The sequence below is a fragment of the Miniopterus schreibersii genome, assembly GCF_964146895.1.
Source record: "Miniopterus schreibersii genome assembly, chromosome: 7".
In the NCBI taxonomy this organism is placed as follows: domain Eukaryota; kingdom Metazoa; phylum Chordata; class Mammalia; order Chiroptera; family Miniopteridae; genus Miniopterus; species Miniopterus schreibersii.
The window spans coordinates 1512119-1538210 of record NC_138108.1 but is presented as its reverse complement, the minus strand read 5'-3'; the positions used below and the strand labels follow the sequence as shown (position 1 = coordinate 1538210).

The following is a 26092-nucleotide window of genomic DNA, read 5'->3' as shown; positions in this document are numbered from 1 at the left end:
CTTGCAGGTCATTAGGAACCGATCCTCCAAGACACCTGTCGTGGTCTTCACAGGAAGACCAGAACATATCCAAAAGCAAACACAATTAGCCTCCGAAGGGCCTCGAGTTTCTCAAAATGTAATGAGATAAGACTAGAAAAAAGAGGAACTTTTATTTACAGCCATGGGAGTCCCGCAGGGCAGGAGTACACAAAACACACACATGGACCTTTGAAGCCAGTGGCAGGCCGCGCCCTCAGTGCCCGATCCGCACCAACATCACCGTGACGTTGTCCGCCGAGCCCCGCTGCACCGCCTTGTTGGCCAGCCTGTTGCAGGCTGCTTCATAGCGGGTGTCCATGGCCGGCTTGCCTTCCCGGCTCTGGATCTTCTCATCCTACCAGGCAGGAAAGGGCGCTGGTCAGTAGGAGAACCCTGCACCCTGTCACTCTTCTGAGACAGTATCACCACGAGGAAGAACTGCTCCCCAGCCTCTATCAGGGCAAACCACTGGTCAGTCTCCCGGGCAGAGCTGATGCTGAAAATGCACACAGGGGTGCCCCCCAACAATGGAGACATGGGGGAAGGACTAGGGTGTAAGGTGCAGCTGGACAACTGCCACTCACTCCCTTGTGCGATTTCTTACCTCAAGGCAGGACAAGATGAAGTTCACAGCTTCTTCTGGGGTAAAGACCTTGAAGAGGCCGTCGCAGGCCAGCAAAATGAACCTACAATACGGGGAAGAAATGTGAATGGGGTTTTAGAGCAAACTTTAGAAATTGGCCAGTAACAGAGGTAATATAGACAAACCACTTGTCCAACTACAAAAAAGCTAACAATTTTTAACAACTAATTTAACTTCTATGACCCAAAAGTTAAAACTACTTAAAAATAATTGCAGGCGGCTGTGATACATCAAACCGGGATGGCTTCCCGTCCCCAATACTGAAAGCACGGACCAATTCAAACACCGGGTGCCGCACTTCCTCAAGCAAACTCAAAGGGGAAATCACCAAACAGAAACACCAGGTGTACAGGAGCTTCTCTAGCCACCTGCCTCGGGCCATTTCCCAGACATAAAACTAGTGGTTAGGCCTAAATGAACATCCTGGAACACCTACTACCTGCATGAAGGCCATGTTGAGTCCAAGGCCCCAGGAGGACAACCACTTTCACCGTCTGGAAACAGGATTATCTCCCTCTCAAAACCTCTGCCTCTGGGCTTCCCAAGGAAAGTCTAGTTCTCTGAGCACCAAGGAATGTTTCCCACGGCTTTAACACCTTTCCTCAATGTCGTGCCCAGGCCCTGGTTCTCCTCTTGTGACTGGACATTCATTCCACAGGTATTTACCAGCACATGGTCTGTGCCTGGGGCAGTGGGGCACAAGTCCAGGAAGGCTCCTGCCCCTCCAGTGAGGTGACGACAACCCAGAGCAGGGAGAGCTAGCACAGCACACCGCAGGGGCCTGGTCTGGGGCAGACAAGATTTTCCTGGGGCATCACTCAGAAAACCAGAGGGGCTGGCAGAAACACATCCCAAGCCCCGAGGGTCGGCAAGAGTGTGGCACGCTGAAGGCAGGCATGGGGAACAGGGAGGCTGAGGAAGGAGGACCAGAGTCGGGCTCCTGCCCTCCAGAAGAGCCCCCTACCCCTAGGGCTGCAGCTCGGCCAATGAGCTTTGTCATCTCCCTCACCACTCAGTCTTGTGAGCCCCTTGTTCTGAGCTCTTCCCTGTTCTCCCCTGCACAGCTGCCTTAGTTTCGCCCCTATTCAGCCAGAGCCGCTGCACCAGTTCCTATGAGCCTCCCGCTCTTTCCTGCCCCAACCATCAACAATTAGGGCTTCCTGCCACCAGGCAGAGAAGAGCCTCACTTCAGGCAGCTTAGCATGGTGAGGACAACTGAACAGGCAGTCTCTTTCTCAACCTAGCTTGGCTCTGCCTAAAACTCCCCATGACCCCCCACCAATGAGAAATTAAAATTCAAACTCCCCGGCATGGGACTCAGGGCCCATCACCTCTGTCACCAAAGGGCCTGCTGACCCGCTCGAATGCCTTTGTTGTGTGTTTCCTGCCAGAAAGCCCTCTCCTTCCTCCACTAGAGATGCCCCTCCCCATTGCCAGGCTCCCAGAGCAGCCCCACTCCTAGGACAGGAGCCCCCTACCAGACCGTGGGGCCCACTATAGCAGAGCCATGTTTCATCTCTCCACCCTCCAGGGCCTAGCACAGTGCCCAAGATGCAGCTCCTTACGAATCAGAAGAGTCAGAGACAGGCAGACCACGTGTGTGCAGCGCATGCCTATGGCAGGCACTTTTACCTGTCGTTGGGGGTCAGCTGGCAGCGTCTGATGTCTGGCACAGAAGTGACCCCGCAGCGCTTGTACTGCCCATCCCCAATGGAGCGGGACACCTCCAGCACACCCAAGACACGCCCGTCCCTAAAACAAGGGGAAAACATTCAGACCATCTGCCAGATCATGGGGCCACAGTACTTACAATCTGATCTCGAAATAAGAAAAATAGGACAGCGTGAAAGAGGCAGCACGCAGAATTCACACCATTAACCAGCTACACTCCCTCCTCCCTCCAGCAATACAGAGCTATGCTGAATTTTCACTGCTCTAGGTCACTAACATTTCCCGGGACCCCTCGGAGACTCAGCTGGGCTGCACACTGAAGGGAACAGCACCCCTCTGGCTGTACTTACATGGCCACAATGGTCTAACTTATTGATTTGCCCACAGCTGAGAGTGGACTTAAATGAGTAGGGGCCTGGCTTTGTATTTGTTGTTTATCTTAGAGCTCCTCAGGTGACTTGGGCATGCACCCAGGATTAAGAACAGGTGGAACAGAGGGTTATTTTGCATTTCAATCTAACTAGATTTGGAAAATACTAAAATGACTGTTCCTAGATTCGCAGCACCTTTTCTTTCCACCTGGTATAGGTATGACTTAACTTATATACAACCGGTGACACTCGGCAGAGCGTTACACTTTCACCCATTACATTTAAAAAAAATATGTCTTTATTGATTTCAGCCAGAGGAAGGGAGAGGAAGATAGCAATATCAATGATGACAGAGTCGTTGATCGGCTGCTTCCTGCATGCCCCCTACCGGGGATCAAACCCGCAACCCAGGCATGTCCCCTGACCGGAATCGAACAAAGATCTCCTGGTTCATAGGTTGATGCTCAACCACTGAACCATGCCAGCCAGGCTCACCCATTCTATTTTTATGGGTCTAAGGTGACCCATCAGCAGGGGAACGTCAGTCCTTGACTCGAGGCCTTCAAGCACAGTTCTGGTGGGCTTACCACTGTGTGACCTCAGGCAGCTGCAACTGGTGGCCCTCAGACCCTGGGTAAAGCCATAGGAGAAGCCACACTGGACAAGATACGGGAGAGCACTTGGCAAGCACCAGAGCTGGGTCTGGCAATGCTGCGTGGATGGAGGCACACGGAAGGAGTCCTTGCCTGGGCCTAGGCCGCTGTCTCCGACTCAGAATCAGCCTGGTCCCAGCCCTGCACTGTGCCCAGTCACCCTCCTGGTGGGGACAGCTGAGTGACCAGCAACAAACACTTATGCTGTCACCTGTGAGAAGCTGAGCAGCCCTCTCCACACAATTATTAGAGTGAACAGCAGGGGGCGAGGTGCACAGGAGCAGAAGTGAAGACTGGACTGGGGGGGGGTCCCTCAGCCATAAGAGAGCCATTTAGGAAACAGCTCAAAGCATGAGAAGCCAACCAAGTGCTTCTTCAGTGACCAAGTGGCCAGGTGCTGGTGTAGGCACTCCTCTGCCACATCCTGAGTGCAGCTTGTTTCTAGGAGACCGAGGGCCATGACTGGGCACAGGGACGGGCACCTGCCTTTGTGCTCAGACACTGTCCACAGGATTACTCTCCTCCACTAGCCTCAGTTCTCCCAGGCCACCATGCTAGGAGGGAGGGGCTCTTAAGTCCCAACCCTTGAGCCTGGGCACCGCCTCCCTGGAGCACTCTCTACTTTTTGCTCCGAAATGTGTTAGTTCCCACCTCTTTCCCACCCACCCAGCAACCAGCTTCATGCTTCCGAAAGGCCAGAGAACTATTTTCCTGCTGGTGGGCACATGGAGTCCCCGGTATCCATGATCTTTGGTCTTTTGTTCCAGTTCCTCCTTCACAATGAGAGAGAGAGGGCTGAGGGCGGTTGCCCTGGTGGCCAGGACAAGCTGGACACTGGTCAGACTTCAGCCCCTCCAGCATGTCAGCAAAAGCAGGACATGCTGGTGTCGATCCGTTTGCAGAGGTACACACTCTCTGGCCACCCCAAGACAGCAGGTGCCCAAGTCCAGTGTCTCACCATGACGGGTGCTAAAGAGGCGGCTGATGGGGGGTTCCAGAACAGCTCCTCTTCAATATCAGAGACCCATGTGTGCCCTGGTCCGACACATGCACTGCACACTCACATCTACAAGCTTGCCTCATCTGTCCTGTCCAGCTGCCTTCCCCGTCAAGTAAAATAAAAATGAAACTGCACCTTAGAGTTCACTGGAGACAGTGCGATGCATTGCTGCACACAGTGTATGCTACCTTCAGTGTAAGGAAGCAGGAAAAATAAGAGTGTGTACAGATCTGCTTGTTTCTGTAAGAAACACTGGAGAGAATCTGGAAGTATGGGTGAGAGGGGACAGGCATGGAATCTCTGAATAGCCTTTTTATTTATTTTAACAATGTACATGTGGGTTTTTACTTTTTAAACTGTGGTAGAAATATACATAACAAAGTTTACCACTAACCAGTTTTAATGTGCAGCTGAGTGGCATCGACTGCGTTCACACTGCTGTGCAGCCATCACCACCATCTCCAGAACCTCTTCATCTTCCCAAAAGGAACCCCTGGACCCATTCAACATTCACTCTGCACCCCTCCCCCTGACACCCCATTTCACTTCCCGTCTCTCATGCCTCTGGCTACTCTATGCACCTCGTATTTGTGGAATCATACAGTTTGTCCTTCGGTGACTGACTTATTTCACTCAGCATCATGTGCTTAAGGTCCACCCATGCTGCAGCCAGTGAGATATTCCTGTCCTTTTATTTTTTTAAATATGTCTTTAGTGATTTCAGAGAAAGGAAGGGAGAGGGAGAGAGAGAGAGATAGAAACATCAATGATGAGAAGGTCATCACTGATCGGCTGCCTCCCACACACCCCCGGCTGGGGATTTAGCCCGCAACCTGGGCATGTACCCTGACTGGGAATCAAACTGCCATCTCCTGGATCCTAGGTCAATGCTCAACCACTGAGCCATGCCTGACCAGGCTTCCTGTCCTTTTTAAGGCTGAATAGCATCCCACTATATGGATGGACCATGTTTGTTTACCACTTCATCTACTGACAGGCACTTGGGTAGCTTCCCCCGCTTGGCTGTTGTCAGCGGTAGCCTTGATATGAACATGGACCTGCACACACCCGTGTACATGCCCAGAGTGGAATGGCTGGATCACATGGTAATCCTATTTTAAATCTGGAGGAACCCCCATACTGTTTTCCACCTCAGCTGCACCGCTTTATACCCCCACCAACAGTGCACAGGGCTCTGATTTCACCATGTAAATGACAATAAAGGGAAAAAGCCCTAAAATCTAAGCCACGTTGAAACACTAGTGATCCTAACAACCAAGCTGGTAACATAAGCACTGAAAACCATTGTTCACGTCTGAAAGCACTCCTCTGATGCCCTTCCTGGGAAGTTCAAGGACAGGAGAACAATCAGGAACACAAGCTTCTTCAACAGTGACAGTGCAAATAAACACTCTGTTACTAGGAACCAAGATTTTCAGCAAAAAGGAAAGAACTATGACGACCGAGCCACAGAAGTTAACCCGGAGTGAGAAACAGCATTCTGCGCTCACCAGCCAGTGTGTTTCCCAGCTCTGGCTTGAACAGACTTAGGATTAGTGGCATCCCGGGAGAGACAAGCATCCCCAGCACATGGAGTTAGGTTTCATTTTATTTACTTATTTATTTTAACCCTCACCCAAGGATATTTTTTCCAGTGCTTTTCAGAGGGAGTGGAGGGGGGAGAGAGACAAAGACAGACAGACACTGATTGAGAGAGACACTGATTGGTTGCCTCCCGCACGCACCCTGACCAGGGCTGGGGATGGAGCCTGCAACCAAGGTACGTGCCCTGGGCCAGAACTGAACCTGGGACCCTTCAGTCTGCGGGCGATGCTCTAACCACTGAGCAAAACTGGCCAGAGCCAGCTTAAAGGCACTCCCTTCCCCCGATCACATCAGGGGTAATGCAAGCAAAAAAGCACCAGGACCCTATGCCTAGAATCAGCACTGAAATCAGACCCACCGGCTAGTGGTGGCTCACAGAGCAAGGAGGGAGGAGAAAGGGAGAGGGAGAGGCAGAGGGTGAAAGAAAAACCACTAGGCCCTGACCGGGTGGCTCAGTTGGTTAGAGTGTCATCCAGATACTCCAAGGTTGCAGGTTCAATCCCCAGTCAGGGTACATGCAAGAATCAACCAACGAACGCATAAATGAGTGGAACAACAAATCCATGTTTCTCTCTCTCTCCCCACCCCTTCCTCCCTGTCTCATCAATCAATTAAAAAAAGAAAAAACACTAATTTCCACAAGTGCAGTGGTTAGCTTACTTTGCAAACTTGTACTGAAAGAATTAAGCATCCGCCCTGCTTTCTGGAAGAAACTATGGCGCACACCCTGCTGATGAAGGAAAGCCCTTCCTTGAAGGATGCCTGCTAATATCGATGGCAGGAATCCCAGAAGCAGAAAGTCATCCTTGTCACCCCTATGAAACACTGACTCAAGCAAGAATTATCTAAGGGATCTAACACCATGAGAAGCAAGGGTGACGGGAAACAGAATGTTCCTAAGGTGCTAAAGCGCATGTCTCCAGATCACCTGCTGCTCACATAGGGAGACCTGTCCCTTTCCCTCTTGGGACTCTTGTTACCACCACAGCCCAGTGCCGGGACTCAGCATCACCAACAGTGAGTGACCTGACATGGCCAATGGAGGGAGGGATTATCAAGCATAGGACACCCATTAAATATTTTTTCTAAAAATGTTTAATCTGAAGCCTTTAGACCTAATTTCCAGTTTACAGGAAAAACAGCACACAACTTAAATGACACCATGAAAACACAGGCAACCTCGGAACGCTGTGACCCTGTACAGCCAGGGGCCTGAGAAGAGTGGAGACCATTCTGCACTGGAAGAGGTAACCGAAGGTGAACATGAAGGCCAGCTGGACCCTGGTTTCAAACAAAGACATTCTGGAGACAACTAGGAAAATATGAATAGAGACAGGATTACCAATAACCTAACAACCTGAAGAACTCTCTGCGTAGGTGTTATGTCTGCAACTAACTTCCAGGTAATCCTGCCTCACACACACACACAAAGCAAGTATGGAAAAATGTGAACTCCTGTATCCAGGTCACAGAAATTGAAATATTTGCTCTAATTTTGTAAAATGTTTGAAAATTTTAATAAAGTGGGAGGGATGGAGGAAAAGAAACGCCCAGTGGTCCTGGCCTAGGGCAGGAGATGGGGTCACAGTTCGGCCCCGCTGCTGAGGAGCAAGGTCGCTGCCACCCGAGCCTCCCAGGCCTCTTCTCTGAAGTGAGGGGCCCACCTTGCGCACTATCAAACGAGCTCCCGGAGGCATCTGCACACCGCCTGTAGCAAGTGGGCACTGGGGCAAGCAAGGACCTGCAACAGCTGATCACCCACCCATAGGACTGTCCATGTCTGAGGGCTTTTCAAGGAGTTCAGGCAAAGCAGGATCTTAAAGGTATAAGAAAGGGCAGAAAAGGTGATGCTGACAGTAACACTGGGATCACTCTCTCAAGCATTAACTTCTGCAGCAGCCACAGTGGGAAAGTGGGGCACGTGCCACTGCCCAAGGTCTGGAACCAGGCCCCAGTCCCATCGGTGCTCACACAGATGGCCACACCTTGACACCTCCTACTGACACCCAGCAGGGTTTGAGCAAACTTTAAGAGTGCTGCCTCCCCCGCAGACCCTGCTGGCTCGAATCAGCCTGGAGCAAAACACATCCAAGGACAAGTGACTGCAGCCTCGTATCACCGTTACTTTCCTCGTCTCCAAAAAAATATAATCCTAATGGTCAAACTGTAAAATGAACCTTTAGAAAACACTTCTGGTCAAATCTGTAATTCCATGTGCCGGGAGTGAAATCCTCCTGGAGTGTCTAGAGGCTGAGCCCCTCCTCAGCCACCATGGAGAGGTGAACCAAGTGCTGAGGGCAGAGCCAGTACAGAGGCCCCTGGCCAGGGGAGCTGCTCTCAGGAAACCCAGAGACCGTCAGCTCAACACATACTTCCAGTCTTAACACTTTAGATTTTCCATCTGGAGAACTCCCCTTAAACTGTAGCTTATTCAGTTGTGACAAATGATAGCTTATGAACGTTCCTAGGACCAGAGAACTGTTGCAAGTGGTGGCCTTGAATTTGAGACAGGTTTCCTCCCTTTGCAAATTTAGAGAGGCATGTTTCTTGTACATATTTTTTGCCCCCACTGGGATACAGTGAATTCCTACAACATCCATTCACCTGCGTCACCAGGTCAGACCTCAGTCACATCACACTGAAGACTGCACGACACGAACAGCTGCCCCCTCTGAGGGCTCACGGCCACTCGTCCCTCTGCACCTGGAGTCCCGCAGCCCCGGTTACCTGACGTTTCCTCCAGCCTTCTGTATTCTCATTCGCTCCTCGTACTGTGTGGGGTTGTGCTCCTTGCTGAGGCTTAAGGCCGCATGTTTTTGACTCTCCTCATTGTAACGACACAGGATGGCCTGGGGAGACGGAGATCACAACAGTGTGAAACTCAGGAGCCCAGGGCCCAGAGTTACCAGTTGAAGATGAAGGTCAACAGTGGAGTTGCAGAGTCAGACTCCTGCTGACAAACATGAGTCCAAAGTCCCACCTCTGCTGGGTGACCACAGTGGGTGCTGGCCCTCTCTAGGATATTGTCCTCTCGTGGGTGATGTGGGAGGGAGGCACGTAACAAGGCACCAAAGCCCCCCTTGGGCCCAGGTCCTAGTCCCCGAGTCTACACAAAGATGTGGGCAGAATGGGGCAGGCTGACCAAGTATGTCTCCATGTGCTCCCACCACGTGTACAGGGGCCACTAATGGATAAACCTGGATTTACAGAGGAGGGAGCCGAGGCCGGAGGATAAACATCGCCCCAAAGTCACACACAGGCCAGGATTAGAATCTGACTCTAAAGCACCCCCTTTGGTCCATTTGTACTCATGCTATTTTATTTGTGTCACTTTGCCTGAACACGTAGGTATGAGCCGCAGCCGACCAGAGGACCTCCGACTGTAAACCCACTAGACAGGGACTGTCACCTGCGATGTTCACTGTGGCACCCCCAGCGTTTCTTCAGTAAATGAATAAATCACCCTAGAAGCCAGGGGGGCTGGGGTAGTTCTCGCCAGGCCTGAAGCTGCTGCTTGTGGGGAAAGAGTGGCTGCGACTCTGAAGGAGCAGGGAGGCTGAGCCACCATGTGGAGGGCCAGCCTCTAGCTTTAAGCTGTTTCCTACCAGCAACTGGGGCTCAGGTTGTCAGCAGCAGGAAATGACTGGCTTCCCCTCAGCCACAGGGACCAGGCTCCTTGCATGAGCAGCACGTCACCTAGCACCTCCCTAGCGGAAGCACTTGAGTTACTGACACTACAGTGGTTCTGAGAGGCAGGCTCTGGGGCAGAGGCATAGAGTTAAAGAACATCTGTCCCTGTACATCGATTAAACTCCAACCTATGGCACTCCCTGACAGAGCACACATGCAAAAGGAACACATGGAAAACAAACAAAAGGAGTGCTTTTGGGTTTTAATGCAGAAGAGGTCTGTTGCAGGAAGTAAGTCTTCCCAGAGAACAAAGTGCCCCAAGCTCAGCTGCTACTCCCCACCCAGGGCTACATTCTGCACCAGAGTCCCCACAGCAACCCTCTGAACATTCCCACCCAGCCCGCGTCATTTTCATCTTAGTCCACAAGCGCCTGCTGCCCCTGTGGCCCACAGAACATGCTGTTAGCTACGTGGGTGGCTCCAGAGCCACATACCCGACTATCTCCAAGGTTGGCAATATAAAGGGTGTTGTCTACAGCCAGAACACACGTGGCAGTGGACCCATCTTTCCAGGCAGGCTTCCTGGGGGAAAGACATCAGAAATACAGTCACCACCAACAGGCCAGCACTTGAGACTAGTTCCCAGTTGACAGGAGGTGGCATGGACTTTAACCTGGAGCGCTTCCTTGACACTTGTTTTGTTTCAGATTGAATTGAGAGTTACAGCGCTTACTTGGTGCTGGGTACTTTTCAGACAGGAGCGGTAGCAGGGGACAGAACCAGAGCCCTGGAATGCATTCAGGAGCAGAGCACGTGTACTCCATGCACAGGTGTCATGTGGCCCCCACTTACTGACTTGAGGCCTGTTTGAGGAACTCTTCATCCGTGTGCTTAAACGTGTCCAAAAGACACCTCTTCACGGTTTTCTCGACACTGATTACATCTCCTATCACGAAGGAGCAGAAAACCAATGCTTAGGGAGGGACGGCTAACCTCCACCCACTGACACCATTTCTGAACTGTGACCCAGACCATCTATGTCCCCCCTACAGGACAGTGCCATCTGCATGGGGGGAACAGACTCGCACTGTACCAGACACTACCCAAAAGGGGCCATCGCTCAGGACATGAGGAGTTCTACGAGGCACCTGCTTGCTGGAGCCCAGGCCCCTCAGCCCTGCCTTCTTAGCTGGTGTCAGTGTGCTTTGCTAAACCAAAGGACGTTGCACTGAGTCACACCAGCAGAAATCTCAAGATGAACACGAATGGATTTAGTTCAGTCTCACCTTTAGGAAATTTCCTGATTAAGTTCTGATGCAAATTCTGCGCAGCAAACTTTGAGGCTCGAATTCCTCCATGTCCATCAAAAACGGCAAAATATGAAACCCGGGCACTAGGAGAACGGTGGAGAGTCAGTGGGGCCCCCACAGCAAGCCACACTCCTCTCCCCTAAGTGTCTCCACCCGACTCAAACTGTGAGCACTGACCACAGGGGCAGTCCCCTGGTGAGACACCAGCCACAGTCACGAAAGGAAGACAGGCAATGACATTAACTGGAACAAACATAGAAGTGAATGCTATGGTCTTTCAAAATTAAACACACTTGTTTCAAAAATCAAGGTCCATTAACTCTGATTTTTCATGAAGGTGAAAAAATCCAGAACTTTTTCTATTAAAGCAGATCTTGTTTTAAACACCAAGACACAGATAAATCATTACTGATCTAGGACAGTCAAAAATATCTGTAACGGCAGGGGTAATAGCTTCAGGGTTGTCACTCAAACTCTGACAGGTATCTTTTGATCGGTGCTCAACTGCTGAGCCACGCTGGCAGGTCAGGTGTCTAATTCTTAAAGCTCACCTCACCAGACGTATTCCTATTCCCCTTTCAAGGTTTGCCAGGAAACTCACACATGTACGGGATCAATGGCATTAAATAAACAGTATCAAGAAGAAAAGAAAATGCCTATGAGAAAGGGCACTTTTACTGCAGAGCTGCTTTTTGCAAACACCTTTGCAATTAATTTCTTTTCACCTGGGACATCAGGAGCCATGGGAAAATAAACGTCATCCGGGACAGAACTCAACCGGCCACCCTGCAGCATGGTGTCCACCAGGCATGGGTCAGTGTTCCCACCAAAGCGTCTGCCCTCGGGCTCTCTGCAAATGCCTATCCTGCTTTAAAAGCAACCCCAAGGCGCACTCCTGATCCTGGTGACCCCGAGCGCACACATACACAGTATCAGGCACCCGAAGCCACCACCTCCTCCTGATGAGGCCTGGTCTGCTGAACAAAGCCACCAGCACCAATGCTCCAGCACACTGCACATTAACCAGCTGGTCTCAGTTCACGAATGTATCGTATACGTGATGTGATTATGGAAATCAGGGGGGGTGTATGTAATTATCATATGTAAACATCCTGTATGTCAATGGCCACCTCCACATCCTGCCTACGGGCTGCTTTTCCACCATACCTAAGACCTTGCCCAGCAGGCTTCACTGAGTTTGTACTGATGTCGGTATTTTACTGTTTCCTCCCCCTGGAGCCATCTCTGCACTTGGCTTTTTCTGGGCCCTCACTAGCTGCACGAGCTCTCCTTGGTCAGTGCTCACTGCTATGCTTAGTGGCTTCCAGCTCCAGTGTCTGGGTCCCACAGCAAGAACACTCCCCGAGAGCAGCTCTTCAGATGGTGGGGAGAACACTCCCCAAAGGTCCCAGTGTGGAGCCACTGCCTATCTAGCAGGACTCCTTGCCTTCAGCAAGACTGGCATTGGGGCCGCACAATTCTCTGTTGTGGGGCTGTCTTAGCAGCTGTAGGATGTTTGGCAGCATCCTGGGCCTTCCCCACGAGATGCCCAGTAACACACCCTTCCACTGCGACAACCAAAAATGTGAGAGGGAGGGGGCTGAAACCAACCTGAGCTGAGAACTACTACTGCTGGACCAAGCAGCTCCAGGGCTACGTACGTGTCAATCTTTCTAACAAATATGAAGTGGACAAAGTCCAAAGCTGCAGCCAGAGCTTGGTCCAGAGACTTTGATCTTACGCCCGTGGGCTTGTGGGAGAAGGGACACTCACATGAGGGATGTTGGCGGCCCGCACTCCTCGGTGATGTCGTTCAGGATGACGTGTGCGTCCTGCATCTCCTCCCGCTCGCCCTTCCGTTCAGCCACGTAGCCTTTCAAACTAAAAATCACTGAAGAGGCTAAGGAAGAGAGAACAAAGGCCAATACAAAACTGTGCCCTGCCCTGCAGAGGCCCTAGTCCCAGAGCAAAGGAGGGGGAAAGCGGCTGCTTTACTCCACAATGTCTTAACAGGAAAACATAAGCTCTCCCCCTCGGGGCATCTATCTCCCTGCTACAAGCCTGTAACTGAAATCAGACCACTCTGGTCAGGCTGGTCTCTGCAAGGCTGGACAGTGGCGAGGAAACGGAGGATGACAGCAGGCTAGCACAGGACAGCTTGGTTGGGCATGAAGTACCAGAGACAGAAATGCAGTGGCATTTGAACAGGGGGGAGGGATTCGTACAAATCTAACCTTGTCAATAATTTAATGACAGAAAAATTCCTACTTTAGAGAAATGCAAATAGAGTTTATCCCAAAGGTCCTGCTGGACATGTGAAAATGTTACCTCATGCCCGAGGCTGGTGAAGAACTTGAAAGCTGGTAAGACCAGCTGCTTTCACTCTAACTGAGGAAGGACAGGGTAAGGAGCCTACCTAGGCGGATACCCAGTCTAGTGAATGGCCAGCTGGCCTACTCTCGCCTTCTGACCCCTGGGGCCATGCAAATAATAAGGCGAGCACTTTTGAGAGCAGCTGCTGGTGGGCAGAGCTCCGCAGGCCAGGGCACTGGGCGCTCAGCTGAAGACTGGCAGAGCAAGCAGGTCCCCTCACACCTCCGCAGGCACCTACAGCTCTGGGTCCTTCGTGGAAAAAGACAAAGGGGTTGGGCAGTGAATGAACCCACAGCTATTTCTCTCTCATACTTCTCGTTCCTCGCCACTGTGACAAGCTACAAAGCTGACTACAAATTTCAATTGCTTTCCACAGCCCTGGGCTCTCTCTAGGGAAGCTGCCTACTGAGCTAACCACAGAATCAAAGCACTAATCACCAGGCTGTGAACAAAGAGCGAACCGAGAGAAACAGTGGTCAGCAGGCTACCTGCTCACTGGGGAGGACGAAGTGGAAGCTCTCTGTGGAACAGAACTGCCTGGGAACAAGCGTAGGTTTCCGACCTAAGGGGGGGTCAGGGTCAGACATGTCCATGGGAAGTAAAGAGAGAATGAGGAGTAACCTTCGGGGGTCTGTGCAAAAAGGGAGCCCTACTCGCTTCTTAAACAGACACAGAGGAAGTATCATTAGAAAGCTGAGTTTGTTTTTGCTCTGGGTTGCTTTAAATTATGAAGTCTAATACATTTGTTTTCAAACTGTCTGAAAACCTTTACAAACTTTCTTTTCCACAAGCTCTTCACTGCCATTCTCCTCTTCCGACGATTTCCTCTTTGCTCCTTTCCCTTCATTCTTTACCATCTGGGATATCGAGCTGTCCAGAGAACCTGTAGATGAAGTAAAAGCCAGACAGAAACAGCTGTAGACTTACAAAAAGATCCCTGCAGACCAGGCTCCCCCCCAGCCCTCAGAGACAATGTGCCACTTCCAGCAGCCATGGCTCTGACTCCCAGGCCAGGCTGGTCACCCGCAGGGGAGACCACACCAGCCGCGAGAGATCTGCAAGAGAGGCTTCGCAGTGGTAAAGAGACATCGTACGTGGGCTGTAGCACATACAGGGTGTTGTACATCCAGTCTCTTATTTACAAATAGGGAAGTTTCCAAAGTCTGCAAAGGGACACATATTAAACAAGTTTAAAACAAAACCAAGTACCAAAAAAGGCTTAAAATGAGGTAAAAGTCAGGTTTTAAGAACTGTGTGATCCCGAAAGGCAAAAGAGGGCTGCTGAAGCCATTCCCAGTCCTGGGGGATGAGTGTGCTCAAAGCCAGAGCTAAGAGCACCTGCAGAGAGAGAGAGAGAGAGAGAGAGACAGAGAGAGAGAGAGAGACAGAGAGAGACAGAGAGAGTGTGTGTGTGTGTGTGTGTGTGTGTGTGTGTGTGTGTGTGGAAAGGTCTAGTATCAAACCCCGCCCTTAAGGCAGCTGCAGTTACTCAGCCTTCGGCCCGTTTCTCCTTCACAGTGGGGAGAACGCAGCCAACTCAGGGGTGGTCTGACAACTGACAGGACGGCATGGGAAGCATGTATCACAGGGCTTGGTCCACCAAGTCCCCAACCACCAGCAGCCGCCGTCCTGATGGCCCTGAGTGTTCCTGTGTCTGGGCAGAAAAGCCGGCAACTCTTTCCTCAACAACATCTCTGCCGGACGCTTCCAGTGCTGAGGAAAAGGGAAGGGGACACCCTGCACCTCGCAGTCTGTCCTGCAGGGAGCTGACTCTTTCGTTTCCTACAGCAGTGTAACGGCGCACATCCCACCACATGGCAAGGCATGTTAGCTGAGAAGTTTCCTGGGGTTGCCAATAGCCTCTCCCAAGGGTCTCTCCTCTCGACACAGACAGCTCTTGTTCCCTTCCCCCGCTGTGTGTGTAAAAGAATCTTCTTTGCTTTTAAGTGGCAAAACAGAGACATTTTTCAGGCTTTGTTTTGCTTTCTAATAATCACACGGTCGTCAGAGGTGGTCTATTCTTGTTGGGACTTACTTTATGTCCTAGAATGCAGTCAATTTTTGTAAATGGTTTTTGCTGCTTGAGGAGAATGTCTTTTCAAGAAATCCAAAATATTGGATGCAAGATTGGATTCTATTTCCAAAAAACTTCAAACTTGCTAAGAGTGCTGTTGAAATCCCCCAGGTTGTTACCAGTTTACTCTCTTTTGCCCTTGGACAACTAAGACATAGCTATGTTGAATCTTTCGTAGTTTTATCAAATCCGTTAAGAGCTCTGTTTGCACACAACCTTCATTATAACTAAAAGTACTGTCTTTATTGGGAAGAGGTCAGGCTAAACTGTATGTGTATGTAAGATGACTCTAATACTTTTTCTAAATATAGGGCCCTGCTGGCATGGCTCAGTGGTTGAACATCGACCTAGGAACCCGACCTATGAACCAGGAGTTCACGGTTCAATTTCTGGTCAGGGCACATGCCTGGGCTTCGGACTCAATCCCCATGGGGGGGGGGGGTGCAGGAGTCAGCTGATCAATGACTCTCATCGTTGATATTTCTATCTCTCTCTCCCCCTTCCTCTCTCTGCAATCAATAAAAAATATTTTAAAAAATAAAATAAATATAGGAACTATAATAATGTAATCCATATTTCCTAGACTAATTCCAACAATTTTATGGTAATGAACTAATACAAAAAAGATGTGAAAAGCAAGTCTTCTATTTGACAATAGAAGGTTTTCACACCTGAAGATAACTGCATTTGAAAAAAGACAGCCTGCATCCCCAACTGTTTCCTCACTGTACCTTCCCCTCCCCAGGGGAACTCCATGCGAGAAGAGAGGTTCTCAGTGAGACGGAGCAATAGATTCCTCCTTATGACAACCTAGAGGAATCGGCTCCACCCTTACCTGCCACTTAATTGGGATGGGAAAAGAAGTTAAACGTTTACAGAATAGGTAGAGCCAGTGTTAACAGGCTTGAGGAAAATGAAATTAAACCATTAAGCAGAATCTTGAGGACATAGGAATTGACTGGGAAATAACTGACTTAGGTCTTGAATTTAAAGACAATTCCTGCACAGGTTCTATCCCAGTCACTAAACCAGTGTCATTCAGACTTCATTTTCTTAAATCAAAACTCTTTTTACTGTGTCACAAAACAGAAGACCTATGTATCCATATTTATGGGTTCAGGGACACTGCAAATATTTTAACTCTATTTCATATATTCAGACACTTCTGGATATATCTGGATCAGGAACATAAGGCAAACCAGAACGACAGATACAGATATTTTTTTAAAAAAAATTAATAACAAAGTGCAAAGTAAATTACTAAACCCTAAATTCTTAGTCACATGCAAGAGGCTGAACCCAAGTGAAAAAAGATCACCATAAAGTGATGTAGTATCTAAGTAGCTGACCTTTTTGCTTACACCTGATGGTGCTTATTTAGTTTTAATAAACCTTTTGCTATACTATAATTTAATGTCATCCTAAACCCTGTTAAGAGCTATAAGTAAATTTTACATAAGAATAAAGTATGTGTTATTTCCACCAGCACACTGGGTTTTCTCTACCACTTACCTGACTCGCCACTGCTGGCTGGTGGGAGGTCATCAAAAAGCAAAGGTCCCCCTGATCCTGAAACACAGCAGGACAGGCAGTGAGCCCACAAAACCTGGGGAAGGCGTGTCAGAATCCATCCCACCAGGATGCCTATGCAGGTCATTGAAATAAACTCAAAATTCTGTCAATCCAGTGGCAACTCACACTGTGGTAAATAATGTCTTGAACCTTATTTTATTTTAAAGTCCTATCATTGAAAGGAAACAAAAATCTGCCCTAAAGAGTTACATCTCAATTCAGCTATAAAGTACTCCAATGAACCAGAGAAGACTGCTCCAAGTTCACGCAGTTTCTCAGAGCCAGCAACTAGTGGATTTCTCTGCCTTACCTGATGCCATGGATTCAAAACTTAAGACAGTCCAACACCTAAAACATCTGTGTGTTGAAAATGGGGGAAAGGGAAAAAGATTGAGACAACTACAATCCCAGGATGACACGTTGACACACACCTGGGAGAGCCTGAAGACTGTACCTGAGTCAGTACTGCTGGCCGGAGGGAGGTCGTCAAAGAGCTGAGATCCTTTCTGGGCTTCTTTCCCTAGGACACGTAAACACCTGCTTAGACAGCGCGTGGTCGTCGCCAGGGTGGCTTTTCAAGGGGGAGACTTGGAGGTAGGTTTGCTATTAAATTTAAGTTTTTTCCTCATGTGGGAAAAAATTTATTCTTAAAATTATTTTCTCCATCACTATTTAATATGGACACTTGTTTCCAACATTATAATCAACAAAAAAAGCAATGAAATATGACCCAACAGGCAGGCATTTTTAAGGGCCATTGGGTATTTTGAGAAAAACAAGTATTTTTCTTGATTCAGTAATTTCATTATTGAAAGCAACAAACATTTAAAAATATATAAATAGCCTGAGTGGGTGTGGCTCAGTGGCTGAGCATCAACCTAGGATCCAGGAGATGGCGTTTTGATTCCCAGTCAGGGCACGTGCCCAGGTTACAGGCTCAATCCCCAGTCAGGGGGTGCAGGAGGCAGCCGATCAATGGTTCTCTCATCACTGATGCTTCTCTCTCCCCCACTCCTTTCCTCTCTCTGAAACCAATACATATTTTAAAAAGTAAATAAATAAGTAAGCAAAAATATATAAATATATAAACATATACATATATTTTTAATGAATCCCAGGAAGAAAAAAACTGATTCTAGAGCAAGAAAATAATTTGGGGCCTCAAGATAGAGCTTTAGCCATAGAGGGAATCCCCAAAGATCTAAAGGTCTTTAAAAATCCCATTTCAATAACATTCTGAATCAACTACCAAGTAAAATCTCAAACAAAGGAGCACAGAGATAAGAGGCTGAGGGAGCCCCATTTCTTAACTTGGCGTCCTCAGCACAGTACCCAATTCAATCCACATCCACATCCACATCCATGGAGATGAGGCATTTCAGATACTCCAAGACAAACTCAGGAGAGAACCAGGCAACATTTTTATCTAAAAATCTGAATGTTTACACAACAGAGCACTTGTCTTAAATGTTTTATATGCAATTATCCCTTTCCACACAAAATTTAACCACAATTCCTTCTTGTCCAGCTTTCCCCCAAGTCTCTATTCATGCTATGAAATATGTGAACCAGCACACACAGGGCTCAGGATGAAGTGCTCCCGTCCCATGAAGTCCACACATGACTCACCACGGGCTCAGCCCCTCTCTTGCTCCTCAGAGCTTAATCACAGGAACGTGCTCACTGAAAAACCAGGGCGTCTGTGCTGTCTTTTTGCTATTATGTAGAAATGAACTGGGTACCAGTTCTACTCTTTTAAAAACAGAAATCTTAATTAAAATTTATAAACTCCGAGGAAGGAAATTTCTTCAGGAGTCTTTAGGTCAGAAGTACCATAAATATCCGAGAAATTCCTGGTTTAACAAAAAGTAACTCTTCTGCCTTATACCCCACCTCAACTGGGAACTGTCTCCTCATTAAAGCATATTCCGATCCCTCAGGATTACCCTTAACAAATTAAGTATTTGCAGATACTTTCACTTTTCTCACAGGCAGCATAAAGACTCCGGGAAATATTCACAGGCAGCACTAGGACATTAAAAGGCATGCAGGATAACCATTGATTCACTGTATTAATCCTCCTACAAGAGCCCCAAATATTCTAGCAGACCACTCCCAAGGGCACTCCAAACTGTCCTGGGTCTACCCATCAAAATACCCCTCCTTCTAGCAGACTGGAAAGCGAATGGGATGATCCAGAGCAATCACACGCATTTCAGCGGGGCAGAGGGCCAGGCACCTTGGGAGAGGGGACAGTACAGGGAGGCCACCAACCTGAAGGACAGCCACCCCTTCCACCTGTGTCAGGTCAGATTTTGAGTTCTGAATTAAACTACCTAGCCACATCAGGCCTCTTCACTGCCAGTGTCCAGTGGGGGAGACCTCTTTACCAGGTAACAAACACATTATCAGTCTTGTAAGCATTCCTCACAAGCTTCCAGCTTCAGAACTAGCCTGCTCCCTCCCTTTTGGATACAACAGTCTAAGACAGCGATTTTCAACGGTGTGCTGCAAGAATTTTTAAAACATGCGATACCGGACTCCTTAGGGGCACTGACCTCTTTTCCCTTAGATTGTCAAATTAAAAAATGACAAGAGCCAACACAACAATAGCTGTCCGGTGTGAATGAATTGAAATTATACCTAGTTTTGGCTCAGATCAGCAAAAAAAATTTTGCTGTGCCACAGAATTTTAGCAATGTTTATGTACCATGAGATGAAAAAGGTTGAAAAATCACTGGACTAAGACAGTGCTCCAAACTGGGCACCAGCCCAGAGACGGCCTACCTCCTTCTGCTGACGGAACGAGCCTCTCCCTCCCCTCCGTCTTTCTCACTCTGGAATACTGAGTGGTATTTCAATTAAACACATGAGATTACCTTACATTTTTGTTGGCCACAACTGAGAATATCTTATAAAAACGATCATTAACATTTACTGCCTGTCAGGCACTGTTGTGGTGCTCTCCATGTTTTAATACATTTAATCCTTATAATACTCTTAGATACCTACTGATAAGGAAACTGAGGCACTTTAAGATAAATGACTGACCGAGAGAGCCAGTGGGGGGAGGGGGGCGCAAAGCCAGGGGCCCCGTTTCCCAGCCCACGCTCTTGGTAAGATGCTACACTGCCTCCACACAGGCACGGGTCCAGGGACTGTCCCAGGGACTGCTCTAAGGCTAAAGGATCATCTCGTTTACCCTTACAACCCCACAAGGATAATCCTGAGGCTACGTAAGGCAGCTGGAATACCTCTGCATCAATAAAAGAATCAAATTTAGTAATACCTTGCATCTGGATTCTTTAAAAAACCCACAGGTCATAGATGCTATCAAGGGAACTTCTGAGTAGCCAGAACTTACATTATATTTTGGATAAATAGTAATTCAAAGTACTGGGGCTGCAATCATCGCACAAAGTATGGCCCTAATCCAAAACTTTGGAGGAGACCCCCCAAACGTAAATATAAGAACCACAAAGAATGAAATAAGACTGCAGACAATTTTTCATTAGTTAATCTCATCTAGGATTTTTTTTTTTAGTTATCTATATTCTGAAGCTAAGTCGACTGAAAGTTACATACTATGCTGAGAAAAATACTCTTGGGTTGATGATATTCAGGTGAACTAAAGGTTACTACTTACAATAAGAAGAGTAGTTTGCTTAAATAGTTTTTTATACCCAAATTTTCTTTTCAACCACAAATGCAATACATGTTTTCCAAACGCCAGAGGTATCAGCAAAGGGCCTCACCTCCCCCCCACTCTCCAACCACAGCAACGGTGGAGTGCACACATCCCACTTTCCTTTATGCTCACGCACTTGTGGAGGCTGAACAACGGACAACCTGGACATCCTCATTCACAAGGTCACCAGAAGTCAGACCCAACTCAACAGCACGTAACACCCAACGCACGCATGTGTGTGTGCATTTTAATTTTTAAAAGGTGGAAGTATACTGTGCACAATATTCTACATGTCTCGTTGTTCATGTGAGCCATTGAGGCAAGTTCCAGACCAGCACGCCTGGGTCATTTATTCTTTCCGACAGCTGCACACTCGTCTCTATGGGAAGCAGTGCCCGCCGTTTGTCCGATTCCCTTACTGAGGGGCACACAGGCTGACTCTGGTCATACACAACAAACAATGCCACAACAAACCACCTCAGACACAGACACTTCACTGTTAGGCTGCTGAGTGAGGGTAAGAGTAGTTTAAATTTGACAGGTGCCAAAGCTGTTCCAGAAAATACTGTGTTAACTTCCACTCCCAACATACTTCACGAGAATGTCCATTCCTTGACATCCCCACCTCCATGTTGCCAATTCTTAAATTGACAGATGGAAACGTGGTACCTCCGTGATCTACTCCTTTCCTCGTGACTCAGGAAGCTGAGCCGTGGTCCATTTCTGGGATACTTGCATTTCTTCTTCCATGACCTGACAGGACACAGCCTCTGGGATTTTTCTAATGGGTACCTGTCCTTTTCTTATTAATCTGTACGAGCCTTTCGCTTATTAGAGATAGTAACCTTTAGTAATATTTATTGCAATTATTTCCTCTCAATTTGTCTTTTGCCTCTATGATATATTGTTCTGCAGAACTTTTTTATTTTTACATAGTTAAATCCATTTTGATCTTTTATGATTAGAGTTTTTCTTGCTTAACCATGAAGTTTTACAATTAGTCTAAGTTATTTCTAATATCTTAAACGTTTTTTATATAAAAATGTTTAATTTTAACAGAAATAATTTGAAGATGGCCTGCCATGCAAATATTTATTTAGTCCTTGACAGCCGACAAAGTGTACTGGTATAACAACCTAGTAAGTGAAAGAACTACCCTATTAAGCTGAAACCAAGTTACTGCCAAAGCAACTTTAACCAGGACACCTTTACTTGTGTGGATTATCAAACACAAGCTGTCAATCTTAAAGACATCAAGTCAGCACCTCTAGGACTATGATATAGCTGAGTTCATGACTGTCAGATACGAGGGCAGGCTGTGGTCATATATGTAGTTAGTTTCACTGCGTGAGAGGTGGAAGCCCCTAACCCCTGTCCTGTTTCAACTGTGTGTTTGTGTGTAAACTTGATTCGGTAATCAATCTGTAAGTGCTAGGATAAAAAATGCTAATTTAGCACAAAGTCTATTTGCAAGCACACCTTGCTTTACTGTGCTCGCCTTCATTGAACTTCACAGGTGTTACCTTTTTTACCAACTGAAGGCAAGACCCTACACCTGCAAAAGATTACTGACTCCCTTTATCGCGATGCTTTACTATATGGTCTGGATCTGAAACTGCAGTATCTCCAAGGTCCGCCTGTAACGTATTCTTTCTACATTTTTCTCCAAACCATAAAAAGTTAAGAGGCTTAGAGGCTGGAATATTAGATGTGATGTTTAAAACAAAAATCGAAGAACTAAACAAAATACTCTTGATGTACCTGAGTTCCTCCCTTTGGACACTTAGTGTTTTCACAAAATCCAGTTAAGAGAGCATTTTCCCCCTCTTAAAAAGCTGTTCAAGTTAATAGCTCACACACTAACCTCTACTGAGCACCTGCTGCACCCTGTGCTAAGCCCTGTATAGGTGGTGCTCTCCCAACTGACCGGTGCAGGAACAACCCCAGAAAGCAGTTAGGAAGAACAGAGTTGGGATGTGAAACTGGTTGGATTACACGTCCCAAACAACTCCTTTCCTGCTCAGAATTTGTGGCGCACGCACGCCGCGTGTGAGGGTCAGGACGGTGCCGCTCAGCTCCACCCTTCCATCCACTTTATGATGGCAACATTATTTTCCATTTTAAATTTTATCAGTCAATACCACAGGTTTTCTGAAACAAAGTGTGGTACCTGGTTGGTTTTAACTAACTGCCTGTCAAGAGAACTGTGGATTCCAATTCTGTCACTCACTTTTGTACTTACCCCTCTCAACTTCCCAACATCTACAAACACACACAGCTTTGTTTATGGAGCTGTTTTTAAAAATACACTCAGCCCAGCAGGGCCTGTGACAGTGTCAGTGTCCCTCCAGAAGGCAGGGAGCACTTTATTAATCCACTCAAGAGGGCGGGGGTTTGAACACTATGCAGCACCCCTGGCACCAGCCAGGGTTGGAGATACCCTCCCCCACTGTATCTGGTCACAGGCTGCCAACTTGTAAGCCGGTGTGGCTCAGCTGGCTGAGCATCATCCTGTGCACCAAAAGGTAGTCGGTTCAATTTTCTGGTCAGGGCACATGCCCAGGTTCTGGGCTTGATCCTGCAAACATCAATGTTTCTCTCTCTCTCTAAAATCAATAAAAACATAAAAAAAGAAAAGAAAAAAAAAAGAATTGCCAGGCTTTTCATCAGGATGTAAAGTACAACATAGGGAATGTAGTCAATAACATTGTAATAACTATGCTGTGCGTGGTGCCAGATGGGGACTAGACTTATGGGGGGGGGAGAGGATTCATTTTGTAAGTTATATAAATGCCTGATCACTATGTTGTACACCTGAAACTAACATAGTATTTTATGTAAACTGTAATGGAAAAAAACATGTGTAAATTTTTAAAAAAATCCCCAGGTGTTGTACATCTCAAGAATGCCTTCCTCTAAGCAGACCCAATTTGACTCTGGGTAAAAGGTTATGGAGTTTTGTTTAATGTTTTTATAGGCACATTTGCGAATCTAAACTCTGCCCCAAACATATTCAGATACAAGTTACACTCCGTGAACAGAGTACAAACGACCGCGCACACAAAGCCACAGCTTTTATGCACAACTGGAACCTAGAGAGACGGCCGGCCGGCCGAGTGGAGCGCTTAGATGCTCTGCATCAGCGGGACGGCCAGTGGGCAGAGCACGGTGCCATCGCAGGGAATGTGGCCGGAGGAGACTGGCCAGGCTGTTCCCGGGTGACGGGACAGCATCCCGGCGCTGGGGAGGCCCCCGGGGGCCCCAGGACACACTGGTCAGCTCGGACGAACCGGAGGACCAGGCGTCCCCCTGGCGCACACGCCGCTGCCTGGGACCTGCACACACAGGCCCGCCCATCCCTAGAGGCCCCAACGCCAGCACCGCCTGCCCCGCTCTCTGGGCACCGGCACCGCTGCGGCGCCCGGCGGTCCCCACGGCCCCTGACCTCGGCCAGTTTTCATCGCAACCACCTGCATTCGGAGCTAAGCGCTAATAAAAAGCAGAGGCTGGGCTCCGTCACCCTCGGGGCCCCGCCCGCCGTAGTTCCGAACCCGGAGTCCCCGGCCTCCCGCCGAGCAGCCGCAGCATCCCCGGGGCTGGGTACCAGGCTCGGGGCGCGCGGCGAGCCCGGGGGCCTGGCTTTGCGTTCCGGGCGAGCCGGGTGTGCGGCCCCTGGTCGGGCTCCGGGGTGAGGTCCGCGCTGCAGCGCGCGGCAGGGGCCGCGGGGGGACTCGCCCGGCTGGAGCGCGGGGCTGCGGCCCAGCGGGCGCGCAGACCACAAAGGGCCGGGCTCCCGCGGCCAAGGCAGGGCCCCCCGGTCTCCCGCGGCCAACGCAGGGCCCCCGGCTGCGGGGCCTCACGCCCGCGGTCTGCGCCGGGCCGGTGCGGGGCCGGGGCTCCTGCCTCCGGGGCGAGGGGACCGCCCGGGCCGGGAAACACGGAGCTCCGGTCACCCGAACCCTCGCCGGGGCGCGGAGGACGGGGCAGGGACGCGGCGGGGGAGGCGGGCGGTTCCGTCGACAGAACCCCGGCCGCGGGCACGCACGCGCGGAACAGCGCGGCTCGGACAGCGGTTCGGACCCGGGCCCAGGGCTGCGGGCCGGGCCCCGGGCGCCGCGCCACGCGCGAGGGCGGCGGGAGTCCGCGGGGGCCGGGGCCCCGAGACGCGCGTGGGGCGGCGCACAAAGGCCGCGGGGCCGGCGCTGCCCTCGGCCCGCGCCCCGAGACGAGCCCTTTCTTCCTGCGCAGCGAACATGGCGGAGGCGCCGCGGGCTGCGGGGCGCACGGCGGGGCCGGGCCGGGGCAGGTCGCGCTCGCCGCCGCTCCTCCCGCCGCCGCCGCCGCCTCAGCCCGCGGCCTCCAGGCCGCCGCCCGCCCGCCCCGCTTCCCCTCGCCGGCAGGCGGCCCCTCGCTTACCGGCCGGCGGGCGCGGCGAGCGCTCGGGCTCCGGCAGGTCCCCGAACAGATCCATGGCGGAGGCTGGGAGGCGGCGGCAGACACGCAGCCCGCGAGCGGCGGCGGCCTCCACACCCGGCGGCGGCGGCGGCGGGGCGGCGGCAGCCCGGCCGCCGTCAATCACCCGGGGGCGGGCCGGGGCGCCACCAATCGGCGCGCGGCGTGGCCCGCCGCCCCAGAATCCTGCGCGCGAGCGAGGCGGGGCCGCGAAGGGGCGGGGCGCGGCGCATGCGCGCAGGACGCAGGGACGGCGGGCGGGACTGTGGCCTGCGGAGCCCCCGGGGGAGTCGCGGCCCCTCCTGCGGTCAGGGCTGGGGCGCCCGGCCCCAGAAGCATGTCCGAGCTCCAGGGCAACTGTCGCCAGCCCGGATGTCGGAGGGCTCCATGGAGCTTTTCCCAGGCGTCCGCCCGTCGCCGTGACACCCCCACGGGGGCGGGCGTCTGTTCCTGGCCCCCCGCCCCCGTCCCCGGTAGAGACTGGAAACCGAGGCTTAACCGGGCGGCCCTGGGCGTCGGGACTGAAAACGCCGGGATGCAGGGTTGGCAGGAGGCAGCCCCACCCCGCCTGCAGCCCTCCCGCGGGTGGGGGGGCGCGAAAGGGCTTCCACGTGACGTTCCCCGAAAGAGCCGGGGCGGGATGGCCTGGCGCGCGCAGCCGGCCCTGCCTGTGCTGTGCAGTGCGGAGGGGAGGCCGCGTCCTAACCCGACCAGGTCGGGCCTGCAGGGCGGCCTCAGACTCAGACCCCAAGGAGCCGCACAGATGGTCCCAAATGAAACTTTCTAACTAAAAGCAGGTCGCGGCAGGTAGCCCTGTCCTAGGCGGGTGTCTTGACCTTAACTGAGCCTGTCTGTTGTCTTTCTGCATCTATCCGATACCCTCTCTGTGTGCTGTAAATGTTAACTGTCCTGTACGCAGCGCTGTAAGTGAAGTGTCTCCCCATTTCCACCTCCCTAACCTACCACCCATGGGTTTTATGTAACCCTGCTTACATATCCTTTCATTCTAATGTATAAGCTGCAAAGCTG

General features: G+C 50.2%; 1 protein-coding gene across 7 annotated transcripts; it reads right to left on the bottom strand.

The window, feature by feature from the left end:
• Positions 1–133: 133 nt before the first annotated feature.
• ILKAP (ILK associated serine/threonine phosphatase) lies at positions 134–25190 on the bottom strand. 7 transcript variants are annotated; one of them, XM_081142338.1, is made up of 12 exons: positions 25028–25190; positions 17378–17443; positions 16864–16920; positions 14044–14160; positions 12678–12804; positions 10881–10987; positions 10447–10540; positions 10089–10176; positions 8692–8813; positions 2297–2416; positions 626–707; positions 134–376 (listed from the first exon to the last, which is right to left on the bottom strand). In XM_081142338.1, the coding sequence occupies exons 1-12, from the start codon at positions 25080–25082 to the stop codon at positions 236–238; spliced, it is 1176 nt and encodes a 391-aa protein (XP_080998464.1). In that variant the 5' UTR covers positions 25083–25190; the 3' UTR covers positions 134–235. The 7 variants fall into 7 exon arrangements, with proteins under 7 accessions (XP_080998464.1, XP_080998468.1, XP_080998466.1 ...); XM_081142342.1 differs by having other exon boundaries at positions 17355–17443; positions 25028–25188; XM_081142340.1 differs by lacking the exon at positions 17378–17443 and having other exon boundaries at positions 25028–25172.
• Between the last annotated feature and the right edge of the window lie 902 nt (positions 25191–26092).